The sequence below is a fragment of the Mytilus galloprovincialis genome, chromosome 4, assembly GCF_965363235.1.
Source record: "Mytilus galloprovincialis chromosome 4, xbMytGall1.hap1.1, whole genome shotgun sequence".
In the NCBI taxonomy this organism is placed as follows: Eukaryota; Metazoa; Mollusca; class Bivalvia; order Mytilida; family Mytilidae; genus Mytilus; species Mytilus galloprovincialis.
The window spans coordinates 57,375,116-57,391,476 of NC_134841.1; the positions used below are offsets into that span (position 1 = coordinate 57,375,116).

General features: G+C 35.1%; 2 protein-coding genes across 10 annotated transcripts in view; one reads left to right on the top strand and one right to left on the bottom strand.

The window, feature by feature from the left end:
* The window catches only part of LOC143072513 (dedicator of cytokinesis protein 1-like), a 125,159-nt gene that overhangs the window by 89,725 nt on the left and 19,073 nt on the right, over positions 1-16,361 (top strand). For all 9 annotated transcript variants that reach the window (XM_076247467.1, XM_076247459.1, XM_076247464.1 and 6 more), the window contains 5 exons: positions 923-1,027; positions 1,814-1,900; positions 2,465-2,519; positions 5,809-5,890; positions 7,335-7,407. In XM_076247467.1, coding sequence (XP_076103582.1) covers positions 923-1,027; positions 1,814-1,900; positions 2,465-2,519; positions 5,809-5,890; positions 7,335-7,407 — 402 coding nt within the window. The remainder of the gene's footprint in view (positions 1-922; positions 1,028-1,813; positions 1,901-2,464; positions 2,520-5,808; positions 5,891-7,334; positions 7,408-16,361) is intronic.
* Positions 10,665-14,435, bottom strand: LOC143070927 (52 kDa repressor of the inhibitor of the protein kinase-like). Its single transcript, XM_076245026.1, has one exon. The coding sequence runs from the start codon at positions 13,467-13,469 to the stop codon at positions 10,665-10,667; it is 2,805 nt and encodes a 934-aa protein (XP_076101141.1). The 5' UTR covers positions 13,470-14,435.

Genomic DNA, 16,361 nt, shown 5'->3' on the forward strand with positions numbered 1-16,361 from the left:
AAAAGGGGAAAACATAGGAATTAGGGGCAAAAAAGGGGGAAAACAGGTTTTCTGGTCAATAGACAATTAAGACAATTTAAAAGCAGTGTAAGGTAGGTAATTCAAAAAAACAGTTAGCAAACAATGTTTGGATTTACCTCCCTTACACTACCTGTAAATAATGTATAATGAAATGTATGGTTTTGGACTTATTGCAAAAAAAAAGGGGGGTGGTAGTAGATTTCAATTTTTGAAAAGTTTGAAAAAGAAACCTTTAATTGCATAAGATTTGTAAAATTTGTAAGATCTTGACATTTGTTTTGTGTCGAGAAACACATATTATGTCAAAAATTTGATCACAATCCAAATTCAGAGCTGTATCATGCTTGAATGTTGTGTCCATACTTTCCCCAACTGTTCAAGGTTTGACCTCTGCGGTCGTATAAAGCTGCGCCCTGCCTGGTTAATCAAATATAACACTTCTTTTTATGCCCCACCTACGATAGTAGAGGGGCATTATGTTTTCTGGTCTGTGCCTCTGTTCGTCCGTCCGCTTCAGGTTAAAGTTTTTGGTCAAGGTAGTTTTTGAAGAAGTTGAAGTCCAATCAACTTGAAACTTAGTACACTTGTTCCATGATATGATCTTTCTAATTTTAATGCCAAATTATAGTTTTGACCCCAATTTCATGGTCCACTGAACATAGAAAATGATAGTGCGAAGTTCAGGTTAAAGTTTTTGGTCAAAGTAGTTTTTGATGAAGTTAAAGTTACATCAACTTGAAACTTAGTACACATGTTCCCTATGATATGATCTTTCTAATTTTAATTCAAAATTAAAGTTTTGACCCCAATTTCACGGTCCACTGAACATAGAAAATGATAGTGCGAGTGGGGCATATGTGTACTATGGACACATTCTTGTTATGTTTTATTTTTTCCCCAGAGACGACAAGCAGACTTGTACAGTCATATCATATCAAAACTCAGACCAGACCCTGAATATTTCCGAGTTGGATATTTTGGCAGAGGGTTTCCATCATATTTGCAAGTAAGAAGGATATATTGGAGAATCACGAATTCACATGTTTTTTCTTGTTTTAGAGATTATTATACTTGTTTGATTGAAAGTCTCATTACCACATCTCCTTAATTTTATGTTTAATAATTGCCTATAGATATATAAGAAGATATGGTATGAGTGCCAAGGAGACAACTCTCCATTCAAGTAAAATTTGTAAAAGTAAACCATTATTGGTCAAAGTAAGATCTTCAACATGGAGCCTTGGCTCACACCGAACAGCAAGCTATAAAGAGCCCTCAAAATTACTAGTGTAAAACCACTCAAACAGGAAAACCAATGGTCTAATCTATATATAAAAAAAACGAGAAACACTTATGTACCACATCAACAAACAACAACCACTGAACATCAGGTTCCTGATTTAGGATAGATGCAAACAAATGCAGAAGGTTTAAATGTTTTAATAGGTACCAGCCTTCACCCTTACCTGAAACAATAGTGTACCATCACAACACAGAAAGATGCACAATAAAATATCATTTGAAATGGCTTTACTCAATTAAAAGACATATTAACACAAACAAGTGAACATACACTGAACGAATAAATTTGATTTATGACACTATGTATGGTTTGCTACCACAAAAACCTCCTGTCTTCTCTTAAAAAAAACCAAATATGACCTGGACCATTCATGTTATGTTTTCATAAAAACAGATGCACTGGGAGTTGCTATAGTGTAGCAAGTTTTATAATCCTGATCATAAACGATGTTCATTTCTGTTGTATAAGTAGTTGTTTATTTTATTTCAGAATAAAGTATTTATATACAGAGGTAAAGATTATGAAAGGTTACCAGATTTTAATGCCAGGATGCAAACATTATTCCCTAATGCAGAGGTAATAATATTTATTGTATAATGAAATCACAAGTTTGAACATTTAAAGACTTTCTTTATTGAGTTTTGCTGACATGCCTCGCTTAAATTTTTTTTCTTGTGCATAATGTTGGTTTAAAAGAAAAAACACATTATAAAACCATCTATGAACTGAATTATTTATAGAATTGAAAAGTTACAATTCATGACACATAATTACTACATACTCTCATGACAAAGTAAAATGCATTGGAACTGGGCTTTTGATTGGTTTTCTTTTCATCTCAAAGTCATTATGAAGTTTTACACAAAGTAAAAGAGCAGGCCTAACTGCTAGTTTAAGATTCCCCTAGCATTTGTTGGAGAAGATGGTTTTGCATGATATCAATGCTTTCATATAAGTCATAGCTGTGGATAATAGCAACAAGTTATGACTATGACAGGATTATAACTAAAGGAACTTTTTCCAGAATCAGTTTAAAGGACTTAGGAGATTAGCAGATTACATGCTTGACAATTTATTCAAGAAATTTGCTGTATCCATAAAATATGTTTCAGCAACAAAATATGTTTTTTTTTATTTCAGTTGATGAGATCGTTGCAGCCTCCTTCAGAGGAGACAAAGGAATCTGATAAAGAATGTATCCTAAATAATGGAGTGTTTCAATAAGGACAGAAAGGTTATTCTTGTATGCAATTCAAATATGCATACACACACATATGTAAAATGCATTTCATTTGTGTTATTAAGCATACATCTTATCTTTGAATCATTTATCATGTGGTTCTTGGTAGGAAGCTACATGCTAAATACAAAAAGGATGATGAACATGCATGAAATATTTTCCACTGGAGATAAAGCAAATACAAATGTATCAATAAATAATTATGATTTTTATGCAGTTAAGCTGCATTATGCGAGCACCCTAGATTTGTGTTCTACCCAATAAATCCTGAAATACTTGCCATTGTTATTATCTAGCTTGTTACTATGTTATATATAACTAATTGAACACTTTTTTAATACTTTTTATTCTGGATTACAAAAAAAATTACCAGAAAAACCTTAAATGATCGTCGATTTATCCAAAAGTTTTAAAGTTACACATAGGAAGTAGTGCTTATTAAGAATCCTTGTGTAGTTCATTATGACTTGTGCTTTTAGCTAAGATGTCAAAGAACAATTGTATGAAATATTTAATCGCCGAAAATCTCTTAAGACAAGCAGTTTAGATTTCCCAAATGACAAAAGTCGTAGGAATATTGTTTGTCATCAATACGTAGTACAACTACGTCAGTAGTCTATTATATAATAAGTTCAACTGTTTATGCTGTTGGCGGCAATTTCAAATTAGAAAAAGAAATTTTCGTAGCTTTTCAATTTGGAGGCAGGTGTGCAAATTAGCGGTGGTCCGAGGTCCGCGACCTTCCACTTTTGCAAGCGGAATTTCGATTATGATAGTTGGTTTCTAGCTACGCCCGACGTAGTCGCTTTACATTTGAAAGAAAATAAGAAATTACTTTGCAAACCTTTTCACCATGTAACGTTCACCAAAGTCTCCAATTAAACGAACTAAAAACTTATTTTTATCATTATTATTCATGACGGCGATGTTCATTTTGTTCAACCGCTAGCTTTATACAGAAAATCGCCGACAAATATTATATAAATTCGAGTAAAATCGTATCTGATTGACAAAAACAACATTGTAAACACATAACAATGGCGGCCGTGAAGACAACATTTTACAAAATCGGATCCGATTCCGGAAGCGGATAAGGGTAATTCCGGGTTTGACGATCATTTACAAAATAAATCCAAGCAGGTGAAGAAATACATCTATGCATGGTAAATGAATATAAACACTAGTATTGTAAACAGGGCCGTAACTAGCCTCATCTAATAGTGAGGCAAAATATATTTAAAAATTATATATATAAAAAAAAAATTGACGAGGGGTTTGGGGGCCGCTCAAGGCCCCCAGAAGCTCTGAGAAAAATTACGAAAAATCGTGCATTCTGAAAGTTTCCCGGACTCTTTCCGACATTAAAACGCAATTAATTGTTTGCTATTTTTCGACAATAATCTGGTCTCAAAGCAAGAACATAGATTCATTGTGATTTAAGACTTTTAGGTTTTATGGAAAACATTAAAAGACCGATATGTAGGATAAAGCAAAAATCGTAATTCTCATAATCATTAATACAGGACCTGTCTTGTCTGTTCTTGTCTTAATTGTATTGTGCTTGGACTATAGTTATTTTTTTATGACTAGATTTAAATAAAGTGACAGATTGTACTTTAAGTACTAGTACTGCTTCAGTCGACAATAGGGATCATCTTGACCCTGTTTTACGGTATTATTGATTCTTTTATTGTTGAAGACCCTCCAGCAACTTTGACCATTGTCTTTTAGAATTTTTTCTATGCATTGACTCTGTGCGATTATGTTTCGTGCACATTTACTCCATATTCCTTTCTTTTCTGTTAGAGGGTCTGAACATGACTTAATGCAAGTTAAACCCTTCAATAGAAAAGCTAGGTCATATGGCAATACACTATTGTTTTTTTACCAAATTATTTGGACAATATAACAAATAAAATGAAATGTAGGGGAAGTCCCTAGGGTCACCCCTACCCCCAGTGGCGGATCCAGAAATTTTCATAAGTGGGGCCCACTGACTGACCTAAGAGGGGCCCGCTCCAGTCACGCGTCAGTGATTCCCTATATAAGCAACCAAATTTTTTCCCTAAAAGGGGGGGCCGGGCCCCCTGCCCCCTAAATCCTCTGCCTACCCCTACCTGTTTGAGAGCTTGAAAACCGTTGAGATCCGCACCCCTAAATTATATATATTCATATGTATGGGACAAAATAACAAATCATTTACATTTACTATGGGCAAGTCAGTCAGACCTCATCTTTGATCCCTGTTGTAGTGAACATTTGTCTGATTCGTGTCTCATAACTTTTGTACTATAGAACACAAACTCAGTTTTCTTTCCAGGGAAACCAGTCCATTCATACTATTACATGTTCATACTAAGTCAAATTGAACTTCTAGCAGTCAAATAAAACCAAGGTTAACTACCAAGTAGAGCAACTGCAATCATTGGGAACTTGTACCACTGCAGACACACCATAAAAAATATACATTGATATATGCATTGCTTTTGAAACCTTGATAACATATAAATTATTTGCCTTGATAAATAAATCATTAGATAAACATGAATGTACTATATATGAATGTTTAATGTTGAGGCAACATTGCCACAGTTTTCATAATTACGGTTGCCTTGGTTTTTGGTTTAACTGCCTTCAGCGCTTACAGCGCTTTGATTTTATTTATTTCCTATGGTTACTTCCTGTCTGTTAAAAATTTGAAAAATAAGAAGGGATATTTATTTATTTGATATTCAGAGGAATTTGATAACCTTTATGAAAACAAGTTCATGAACCCTCTTACCTGTCTTTTGCTTCTTTCATCAATTTGGGATACAATTATTTGCTTGTTTAATTTTGTAATTGAGTGTTATATCTAATTCTTTCATATGAAATGATTTGAATCAGTCTCATTCTGAACATTTTCTATGAATTTGAAGATTTATATGCATACCTGCCAACTTTTCAAAATGCCCATGGGGGTTTTGCGTGCAAGATGGCTGTCATAGTCCCGAAAAACCTTCAAGGGGGCCTGCAAATACATTTTAATGTTGTTTTGTGGCTTCTTCATACTTTTATAAGCCTAAAGTCATTGTAAAATTAATTGTTTTGTTTAAATTATGGACAAAATTGCTCTTTCAAAATTTCAATTTTGGAGCCTCCATGGGGGAAATCCCCCGCAAATAGTGACAGTTGGCAGGTATGTATATGGTTTATATATAATTCTTGAAAATTTGGATACATATAGGCCTTAACTAGTTTGTAGACCTCCAGATTAATTCTGTCTCACCAGTGTATGATCTCCATGTAAGATTTGGCGAGAAGCATGTTAGTGAGAGAATTCAACAGTAAGTTCTAATACATGACTAAAATGGTCAGTTGACCCCTTAAGGTTGCATTTCTGTAAATATTGACAATGCAATTTCCCATAGGAACTCCTTTTACGGCTAAAACTGTACCACTTTTACTATGAAGTTTTGAAAATAATCTTATCCTAGAATTGAAAGTTCATATGCACTACAATTTTTTTCAAAGGTCAAAATATAGAGCTGTGTGGCATATTTTCAACGGTTATATGCCCTGAACTTTTCAGAGTTTAAACAAACACTAATTTTCTTAACTACCCCTACCTCGAATGAAGGGTTACCACAGATTTCAATGTAAACAATATGCACATGTATATTTACTGGTAACATTCCTGAGTTATGTCTCTATAAGATGGAGCACAGAGAGCATAACTGGGAACCAGAATGTAAACAAAATTAATTTTCTATGAATATTCTAAATCTCCCCAAAAGAGGCGTGGTTTGAGAATTAGCTGTATTTACAAAGTGCAACCTTAAGGAGTAATTGCCCTTGATAGCCAATTTAAAAAAAAAATTGTAATCTTTTACAAAAATCTTCTCCTCTGAAGCTGCTAAGACAAATTTTACCAAACTTGTCCACAATCAACATTAGGGTATCTAGTTTAAAAAATGTGTCCAATGATCCTGCCTGTGAACCAAGATGGATGACATGGCTAAAAATAGTACATAGGGTAAAATGCAGTTTTTAGCTCATATCTGTGAAACCATGCATTTAGAGAAAATCTGTTGGAGATAAAATTGTTCATTAGGTCAAGATTTATGTGCCCTGAAATTTTCTGACCAATCGGGCAACTTGATGTTGGGCTGCTGCCCCTGAATTGATAATTTAAGAAAATTTTGCAGCTTTTGGTTATTACCTTGAATATTATTATAGAAAGAGATAAACAGTAAAAAGCAATAATGTTCAGCAAAGTAGGATCTACAAATAAGTCACCTCAACCAAAGTGGTCAATTGACCCCTTAAGGAGTTATTGTCCTTTCCAGTCAAAATGTTTAAAATCAAATAGTCAATTTTTAACAATTTTTCATAAATTTTGTAAATTTTTACAAAAAAATTTCTACTGTCACTTCTGGGCCAATTTTCATTATAGATAGAGATAGTTGTAAGCAGCAAGCTTGTTTAATAAAGTAAGATCTACAAACACATCACCAACACCAAAACACAATTTTGTCATGAATCCATCTGTGTCCTTTGTTTAATATGCACATAGACGAAGGTGAGCGACACAGGCTGTTTAGAGCCTCTAGTTTTAAGTATTCAGGGTTATTTTCTAAATTTAATCAGAAAGAATTTGGTAAGCTATGAGTCATATTTAGTATGCCTGCCTTACATGAAAATGTTGTAATGGTTAGGGTTAATAGTATGAGCTGTTGGTATGGCCCTTTTGATAAAAATTTATGAATCGAGTACATTTTTCTTTTATAGATATTTTACAAAAAATGAAGTGAGTAAATTCCAATACTCTAGAAAGATGGAGGATTCTGGCGGTGATGTAACTGTAAGTACCCTTTATACTCATTATTCATATGGATCACTTTTGGATACTATCAGTACAATGTTGTGGTCATGAGTTTGATTTATTAATTCATAATTATACCCCTGCTTTTATACCCCCTCTTTATGAAAGAGGGGGTATTCTGTTTTACCTCTGTCTGTCTGTCCATCCATCCGTCAGTCCATCCATCTGTCCCATGAATATTTTTGTCGCATTTTTCTCAGGAACTACTCTACAAGGATTCTGAAATTTGGGTTTAGGGTTTATATAAGTCAGTTATACTGTGTGATATGGTTTCAGTTTCATCACTCAACAACTTCCTGTTTACTGAACACTTGTATCATTTAACACATGATAGCCAAGTTGAAAATTTTTGTCACATTTTTCTCAGGAACTACAATACCAGGATTTCTGAAATTTGGTTTCAGGGTTTATATAGGTCAGTTATACTGTGTGATGTGTTTTCAGATTCATCACTCAACAACTTCCTGTTTACCGAACACTTTTTACCATTTTACGAGCTCATTTTACACATGATTGCCGAATTGAAAACTTTCTTCACATTTTTCTTAGTAACTACTATACAAGGATTTCTGAAATTTGGTTTTATAGCTGACTATTTGGTATGGACTTTGCTCATTGTTAAAGGCTGTACTGTGACCTACAGTTGTTAATTATACCCCACGCAACGAAGTTGCGGAGGGTATAATGTTTTTGACCCGTCCGTCCGTCAGTCCGTCAGTCCTGTTTCTTGTCATCGCAACTCCTCTCAAACCACACAACAGAATTTCACGAAACCTTTTCAGATAATAAGGACATACTATGTAGTTGTGCATATCGGCGGGAAATTGCGATTCAATTTTTTTTCTAGGAGTTACGCCCCTTTGAACTTATTTACTTTAATGTACTACTGCAACAGTTTGTCATCGCAACTCCTCTCAAACCACACAACAGAATTTCACGAAACCTTTTCAGATAATAAGGACATACTATGTAGTTGTGCATATCGACGGGAAATTGCGATTCAATATTTTTTCTAGGAGTTACGCCCCTTTGAACTTATTTACTTTAATGTACTACTGCAACAGTTTGTCATCGCAACTCCTCTCAAACCACACAACAGAATTTCACGAAACCTTTTCAGATAATAAGGACATACTATGTAGTTGTGCATATCGACGGGAAATTGCGATTCAATATTTTTTCTAGGAGTTACGCCCCTTTGAACTTATTTACTTTAATGTACTACTGCAACAGTTTGTCATCGCAACTCCTCTCAAACCACACAACAGAATTTCATGAAACTTTGTAGATAATAAGGACATACTATGTAGATGTGCATATCAACAGGAAATTACGGATCAATTTTTTTTCTAGGAGTTATGCCCCTTTGAACTTATTTGCTTCAATGTACTTCTGCAACAGTTTGTCATCTCAACTCCTCTGAAAACACACAACAGAATTTCATGAAATTTTGTAGATAATAAGGACATCCTATGTATATTGACAGGAAATTATTATTCAATATTTTTTCTTATACAATTTTTTTTTCTTATACTTATTTAATTTGTCCAATGACAATGTGGGGACGTGGGGTATGTGAGTGTGCTCACTAAGGTTCTTTAATTTCTGTGTTATTTTGGTCTCTTGCATACCTGCCAACTTTCACGATTTAGGCGTGTAGTACAAGATTTTGACCCTTTTTCACGATTGCACGATCGTGATCGTGAAAAAACCTCTAAAACACGATTTACATGAAAAATTTCATTTGAACTGTGTCCTAGGGAGACAATCGTGTTCAGCCAATCAAATTCAGTGTTTTTTTGTGATCAAATTAAAGAGCCAATCAAAAACATTTTCTCTCAAGATTATTCTAACATGCTAGACTTGTGTTGTAGAATTGTCAAATCATTTCACCTTCAATGAGGTTCTTACACAGATTAAGAATAAAAGCATGTCTGATTGACAAAGTTCAATGATGCAGTACTACCATAAAGATAATAAATAGTAGTTTATTCACTAATTTATTGACATTACACTTGCTTTAACATGTGTTATTTATCTATTCAATTACATAATTTACCAAATCATTTAATAGAGTACAATGTATTATTCTTTATTTTTCACAAGGATCAATCAAACAGGTTTTGAACAACCCCAACATGTTGGGTATCCCTTAAATGAGGGATTGTCCCTGAGATAAAGGGTCCAGGGGCGGATCCAGCCTCAAACGAAAGGGGGGGTGCTGGATAAATCAGAGTCGCAAAGCGACTCTACCGACCTCGTAGAGGTCGTTTTACGGCAGGGGGTACGGGGCCGCTCAAGGCCCCCAGAAGCTCTGAGAAAAATGCTGCAAAATCCTGCATTCTGACGATTTCCTGGCACTTAATTTCTGTTTTTTGAAACCATACTTTTTAATGTTTTTTATATGTAGTTCAACAATTTTGAGCAAAAACAGGTTTTCCGCGATATACTAGTACCATGCAAAAGTTTTAAACAGTGGAGCTGATATAAAAAGGTTATATATGGTGCCATAATACCTAGGCCATCGCACCACAAGTTCTAGTTCGGTCGTCATCGAAGCTTATTGATATTAAATATGGTATCACCAGTCATGTAGTTGATCAAAGGAATGTGGCTCTAAAGCAACTAAGTTCCGACTGAACATATTTGACGTATAAGTGTACATATGACGAAGATCCGCAATTTCCAAACAGAGTTATCGGCGGCCCCTTGTCCTATGTGGGAGAGCAACGGATGATAAATCCGGTTAGAGATTGGAAAATCCATTCCGAGTTCAAGTTTCAGAGAAATCAGTTTAAAACCAAAGGTAAACCTCAATTTGACGGACGATTACGAACGACAGAAAGGCTGATCAACTAAATGTCTGTCAGCAAAGTTGAACAAGGAGATGGTTCAAAAGTAGTACATTTATGGTTCAAACTCAAATCGTCTTTCGATTGTCTTAATGCATTATTTAATTTAATGACTCAAACACAAAATATAGAACAGACTGATCTGACTGAGTAATAACTACAACTCCGATATTTAATTCTCTGACAATTATGTACATATATTTTTTTCAAAATTGAACAAGAACAAAATGTTCCATCTAAAAGATGTTTTTTCCAATATAAAAATGAATATGCATGTACCCATATTATATGTTATCGTGGAAGATATCAATTCAAAAACTAGTACAAGTTCAGCACTGAAGATTGATTAAAGTCAAAATGGTAAAGAAGTTAATGTGTAAATTGTTAATCATTTGCTGTAAGTAGACTGTTTTTAAACATACGTCTTCGATGAGATTGGATAAAAAGTTTACAAATGTCTTCAATGTTGATGTCAACATCTCCGTGAACATTCATAAGGGTAAGTCCTGCCAGTCTTTCATCTCCTATACTGTTTCGTAGATATGTTTTTGTCCTACGTAGGGTGGAAAAGGATCTCTCGGCTTCACAACTTGTTACTGGCAATGTACAACCAATTATTAGAAGTTTCCTGATATTTGGGAATATGTCTTCATCAGCGACGTTCAGACATCCGAGTAAACTGTCTGGCAGTGGATCCTTTCCCTCCCAAAACCTATTCCATAACTGCAACTCAGATCTGAGAGATGAAGGGGCGACTAAATCATCTTTCCAAAAAGACAGTTTTTTAACAAAATCCTCAATATCACTGCTTGACTTTGAAGAACTTGGAAGCAATCCAAACAACTCAACACCAACTCTGTCTTGAGATTGAAACCGGGTTTTCATCTCAGTATCTAAATGGTCACTAAATGGAATAGCCATATTTCTACAGAAGTATTCTTCTGCAGAATCACTCGTAGCATTAGCTCTGTTTGTCTGTCGACCTGTTATTCTTGGTTTTGTTATTTTTGTACCAACTAGAGCTGCAAGTGCCTCAGCATCCTTGAACCAAGTTCGAAAAAGGTCATCGATATCTTTACGATACTGAGATATTGTTGTTTTAGCATTGTCTATGTATTGGTAAGCAGAATATATGTCTTGCTCCCTTTTCTGTAATTTTACGGCAGCGGGTTTAATAGCTTCCAAGCAATTCTTCACAGTGACAAAAGCAACGATAAACATGGAACTTTCCATAGTATGCAAGAGACCTTGTGCCTTTGTCCTTGTTTCTCTGTCCCATTCCCACTGACCATGAGGTAAATCAACAAGAGCCTCTGCATTTTCTAAGTTCAAAATACCTTCAAATGTACGGCATATGGTTGTATATAGTTCATAGAAAGTTTCATAACATTGATGTCTTTCAATCCAACGGGTTTTGCAAAGACCTTTGATTTTTTTCACGTTGGAAGGAATTTCAAGCCGTTCGATTACAAGTTCAAAATAGGTTTGTCTTTTTGGGGAATTATGGAAGAAGAAGTAAACTTCATTTAAAGAATCTATCATGTTGCGAACAGAAGGTATCTTGCAAGCTCCAGCAATACTAAGATTTAAAACATGGCTGTTGCAGTGAACATACAGTGCTAATGGAGATACTTCTTTAATACGAGCCTGGACCCCAACTCTTGCCGATGACATGGCTCCTGCTCCATCGTAGCCTTGTCCTCTGCATTTGTTGACATCTATTCCGTGACGACTGAGCGAATCAATAATACATTGAGCTATTTTGTTGCCAGATGTTCTATTTAAATGTACAAAGTCGAAAAAAATTTCCTTAATTTCAACATTTTGGTTATTAGCTGATACAAAACGTAGGCATAATGCAAGCATCTCATGGTTAGATACGTCAGTTGTCTCGTCAGCTATGATTGTGAAAACAGCTCCTTCGTCCTTTAGCTGTGCGGTCAATTTGTTTCTAATGTACATACCTACGATTTCAATTACCTCATTTTGAATCGTCTTTGATGTGTATTTTGCATTTTTATTTCCTGGACTTTCCAAGTGAGTTTTTAGAGTGTCATCTGACTTTGCAAGTAAGTTCAAAATGGCTAGGAAATTACCTTTATTAGTAGCTTGACTTGGCGTTGTACTATCATCCCGATGTCCTCTCAAAGCTATGTTTTGCTTTCCACAAAGTACGATAGTTTGGACGATTTTGTGAAGTATATGACAATTCAAATTGTAGTTTTTCTCATTTATTGATGAAAGTTTGTACTGGATACTCTCTTGGGGTTTCGAATAATTATTAAGAAACTCAGAACTTAGTGACACAGACTCTTTGTGATACTGACAGTTTGCATGAGTCTGCAAGACGCCGTCTTTTCCGGTTGCTTTTGATAAATTAGTGAAGGGTCGGTTTACCAAAACTGCATTTTTTATTCGTTCATTCTTTGGTTGGAATAGAACACAGAACTTACACAAACCTCCTTGTTGTTTTGGACTATAGACTAACCATGGATATTGCGTTAACCAAGATCTTTGAAAACTTAATGTATATTGCCTTTTCTGTTTGCCCTTTGTAATATGCTGTTTTATAAAATCAGTATAATTTTCATCAGGAAAAAAATGATCCTTCAGGAATACATGTTTTTGTTCATCCGTGATCGACGATATGGAGCCAAAAATATCTCCAACATCATGTGACAAGAAATCGGGGTTTGTCGAACTGACACATGTAGCCGTGTCTGCGTCTGCCTCAGTTTCATTAACGATAGGAATAACGTCAGGGATTGGACTATTTTCTAAATTTACGGGAATAGAGTTAATATCGATATCCATATTAGAGCTATGGTTAAGGTTTGTGTCGTCATTTGTGTCATCTGAGACAAAAAGTGTGTCTGGGTCCACGTTTATACTGTCCCTCGATGTAGCAAACGATTCATAATCCATGCTGTCTGTGTCACCCATACATTGGTCATTACCAACATTGGTCACTTCTTCCGGTCTTACCATCAACGCGAAGTGGTTTGGTTCAAAACGGAATCCCTGACGTGAATCCAAATCGCCGTCACGTGTCCACATGATTCCAAATGTTGGTTGGTTGTTATTGCTTTCTGAATAGTTATATTGTCGTACAGGATAAATTATTCTGTGAAACAAGGATCGAAAACCTTCATTTACAGATGGATATACAGAAAATATTGGCCTGTCCATGATGTTTACAAGAGCTAAAAGATGAATCAAAGACGACCAACGGAAATTCCGGCATGTTAACCTTGCTTCAAATTTTACGTAGGAATTCTTACATCATACTCTATCAAATTCATCACAAGATTCATCGGTTAGTAATAAAGAAAAAATTGTATCTATATGATCGGTGAACATCCTATTGTCAGATTGTGCTTCGCGAAGAACAGGATGATTGGCATATTGCTCGGCATTGAGATAAAGCTCTGCTGCAACCAGATATCGCAACAACGTTGAATGTCGGTCGTCACCTACAACCAAAATTATTATCTATTATCGGACTGTAAAAAAAGTAGACCACCAAAAAGGCAAGGTGTATACTGATGGATATATAAAACTTAATCTAGAAAGTAAGACGGTGGTGTTTGGATGTGCCCGTAATCAATCTTATTAAAATACAGATCCTGTGTCAATGCTTTGCTTACAAGGATCTGTAAGAAATTAAAGAATTGACACAGGATCTGTATTTTAATCAGATTGTGCCCTTAATTAGAATACACACATTTTTTGTCGAAGCTCCAAGATCAGCATATGATGAACAAGTGTACAAAGTTTCGTGAAGATCCGATTAATAGTGGCTTCCCGTCTCCAAATTGGGTACGTTTAGACGCGCGGCTATTCGTCCCCGAGTTCCGATTCTAGTTATAATTACGATTTATTGATTAACTATTTTAAATTAAAATTTTAACAAAATTGAGTTAAAAGTCAACGCAATTTTTGTTTAGAGTTATAATATCTGGTGCGAAGTAGACATTTTGTATTAGGAATCGAAATTATGTTTTGAGATCAATTTTGCGTCTTTTTAAGGTCATTATTCTGGGTTTGAAGTTGAAACTTTATATAAAGTATGTGTTAGTCATATTTCTTAAAGTATACGCATCCATAGATTTTCCATCATTCAGGCCTAGCGTATGTTGCTAATTGTTTATGGAAGTTAGTTAAACCGGAACTTGGAGACGATTATCCGCGCGGCCAAGCATCCCCAACTTGGGGACGGGAGACGATGAACCATGAAAAAGCGGACGGACTAACGGACCGAAAAGCTATAAGCCCCAATTTGTGGGGTATAAAAATTTGAAGATTTTTTTCAACTATTTCTTCTCTTTGCTTATCATAATTATGTTTCAATTCGTCAATATACCATCCCCGTGGTATATGTCATCATTTCGATTTCAAGATTTTTTTTTTGCATTTTACATTTTCTTACTTCGATTAACTTTAAGAATTTTCAAATAATATCAAAACATTACCTAGAGGTTGCACGCGAGTCGTGCTAAGTAAGAATACCCCCCGCTCCGTGACTCGTTCCCCACTTATTTCCAATGAATACATATATATAATTATACTGAATAATTCGAAATTCCATAAAATAGGCAGTTGATATGGATTAATAAAGGAGAGCCACAAAAACGGCTTACAATGTATGCCATGGTATATACGGGGATGAGAAGTAGGGTGTGTCATCCCGAATTCCCGTTGAAATAAATATTTGATTCCCGAATCCCGAACAAAATAAATGAGCGATCTCGAATTGCGCCAAGGGTTTTCCCAAATTCCACGGCTTTATTTAAAAGCGACATATCCCGGACTCACGGGAACTGTTATTCCGTCCTTAATATATATATATATGAAGCTGCATATTAAATTTGAAATAAATCGGAACAGTGGAATCCGAGAACACTTATTCGAGAAAAATACGACGAAGATTTAAATGTGAACGGAAGAGCGTATGTAATTATATAAGGGTTACTAACTTTGACCGATGTGTTCAAGCTATAGGATCACCTTAGTCTGTGCAAATTGAGCATCGAGACGCGGAGCGTCGAGGTGGTCATGCAAGGACTAAGTTCATCCCCTAGCTTGAACCCGAGGTCAAAGTTAGTAACTCACTTACACAAAACTATTGTTTACAATAAACAGATCTTTACAAAACATACAGATGAAAACTTTGAAGGTAATGTAGAAAGAATAAAAGTTATCCAAATGAAACTAGCAAAGGTAGATCACAAAGTATATTTGTATGGACGTTAAAGAGGAGCTAGTTATCCAAGTATTTTCATAATTTTTATAATTCCCTTTTAAAAACGTTTAAAGTGATTTTGTATCATTTTTGCAAGGTTTTAAAAGTTTTAAAATTGCGTTATCCTTGAAAACGTCTTTCCCCCTCCCCCTTTGTTTTTGATTTTTTGGTTAATTTGATGTTGGTTTTTTAATTTACTTAAATTTAGCATTTTTTATTTGTTTAGTGTTTGTCAAGGGTTTTTTTTTTTTTTTTGGGGGGGGGGGGGGTCGATACTAGCGGGAATTCATATGGCACTTGGCAGCTTGCCGAGGTGTTCAAGCTTGAACACCGACTTTTTTCATATGAACACCTCGGCTTGCTGCCAAGTGTTGGTATGTGCATCGAATTTAGGTTGATACGAAAATGAAAACCCGACTGTAAACAATAAAACTTACTATTGTGTTATCCAATATATCCCCATAATCGTTGAGTGTGTGTGTGTGTGTGTTTTAGGTAATATTATTTTACATAAAATTAAATGGTGGTTTCATTGCCAATCTCATTTCTTCAGTCAAGAGGCATCATTGACATGAACGACTTTGGGTTTGACGTTTATAAATTTGATTTCTTTGATTATTTAAAACTGTACAGTAACACTGAGTTTTAACTTTTATTTACTCACTCGAAAAATATTCCGAAACACTGTTATACAAACAGTTTCCATTCCCCAAGGTTTTTACGGCAATCAATCCACAATCTTCTGGTTTTAAAACATTTGATAAAGTGTCAATTGAAGCACTGGAATGTAGATTTTGTGGGTCATCATCACTGACATTTAGAGCATGTTTTAGATGTTG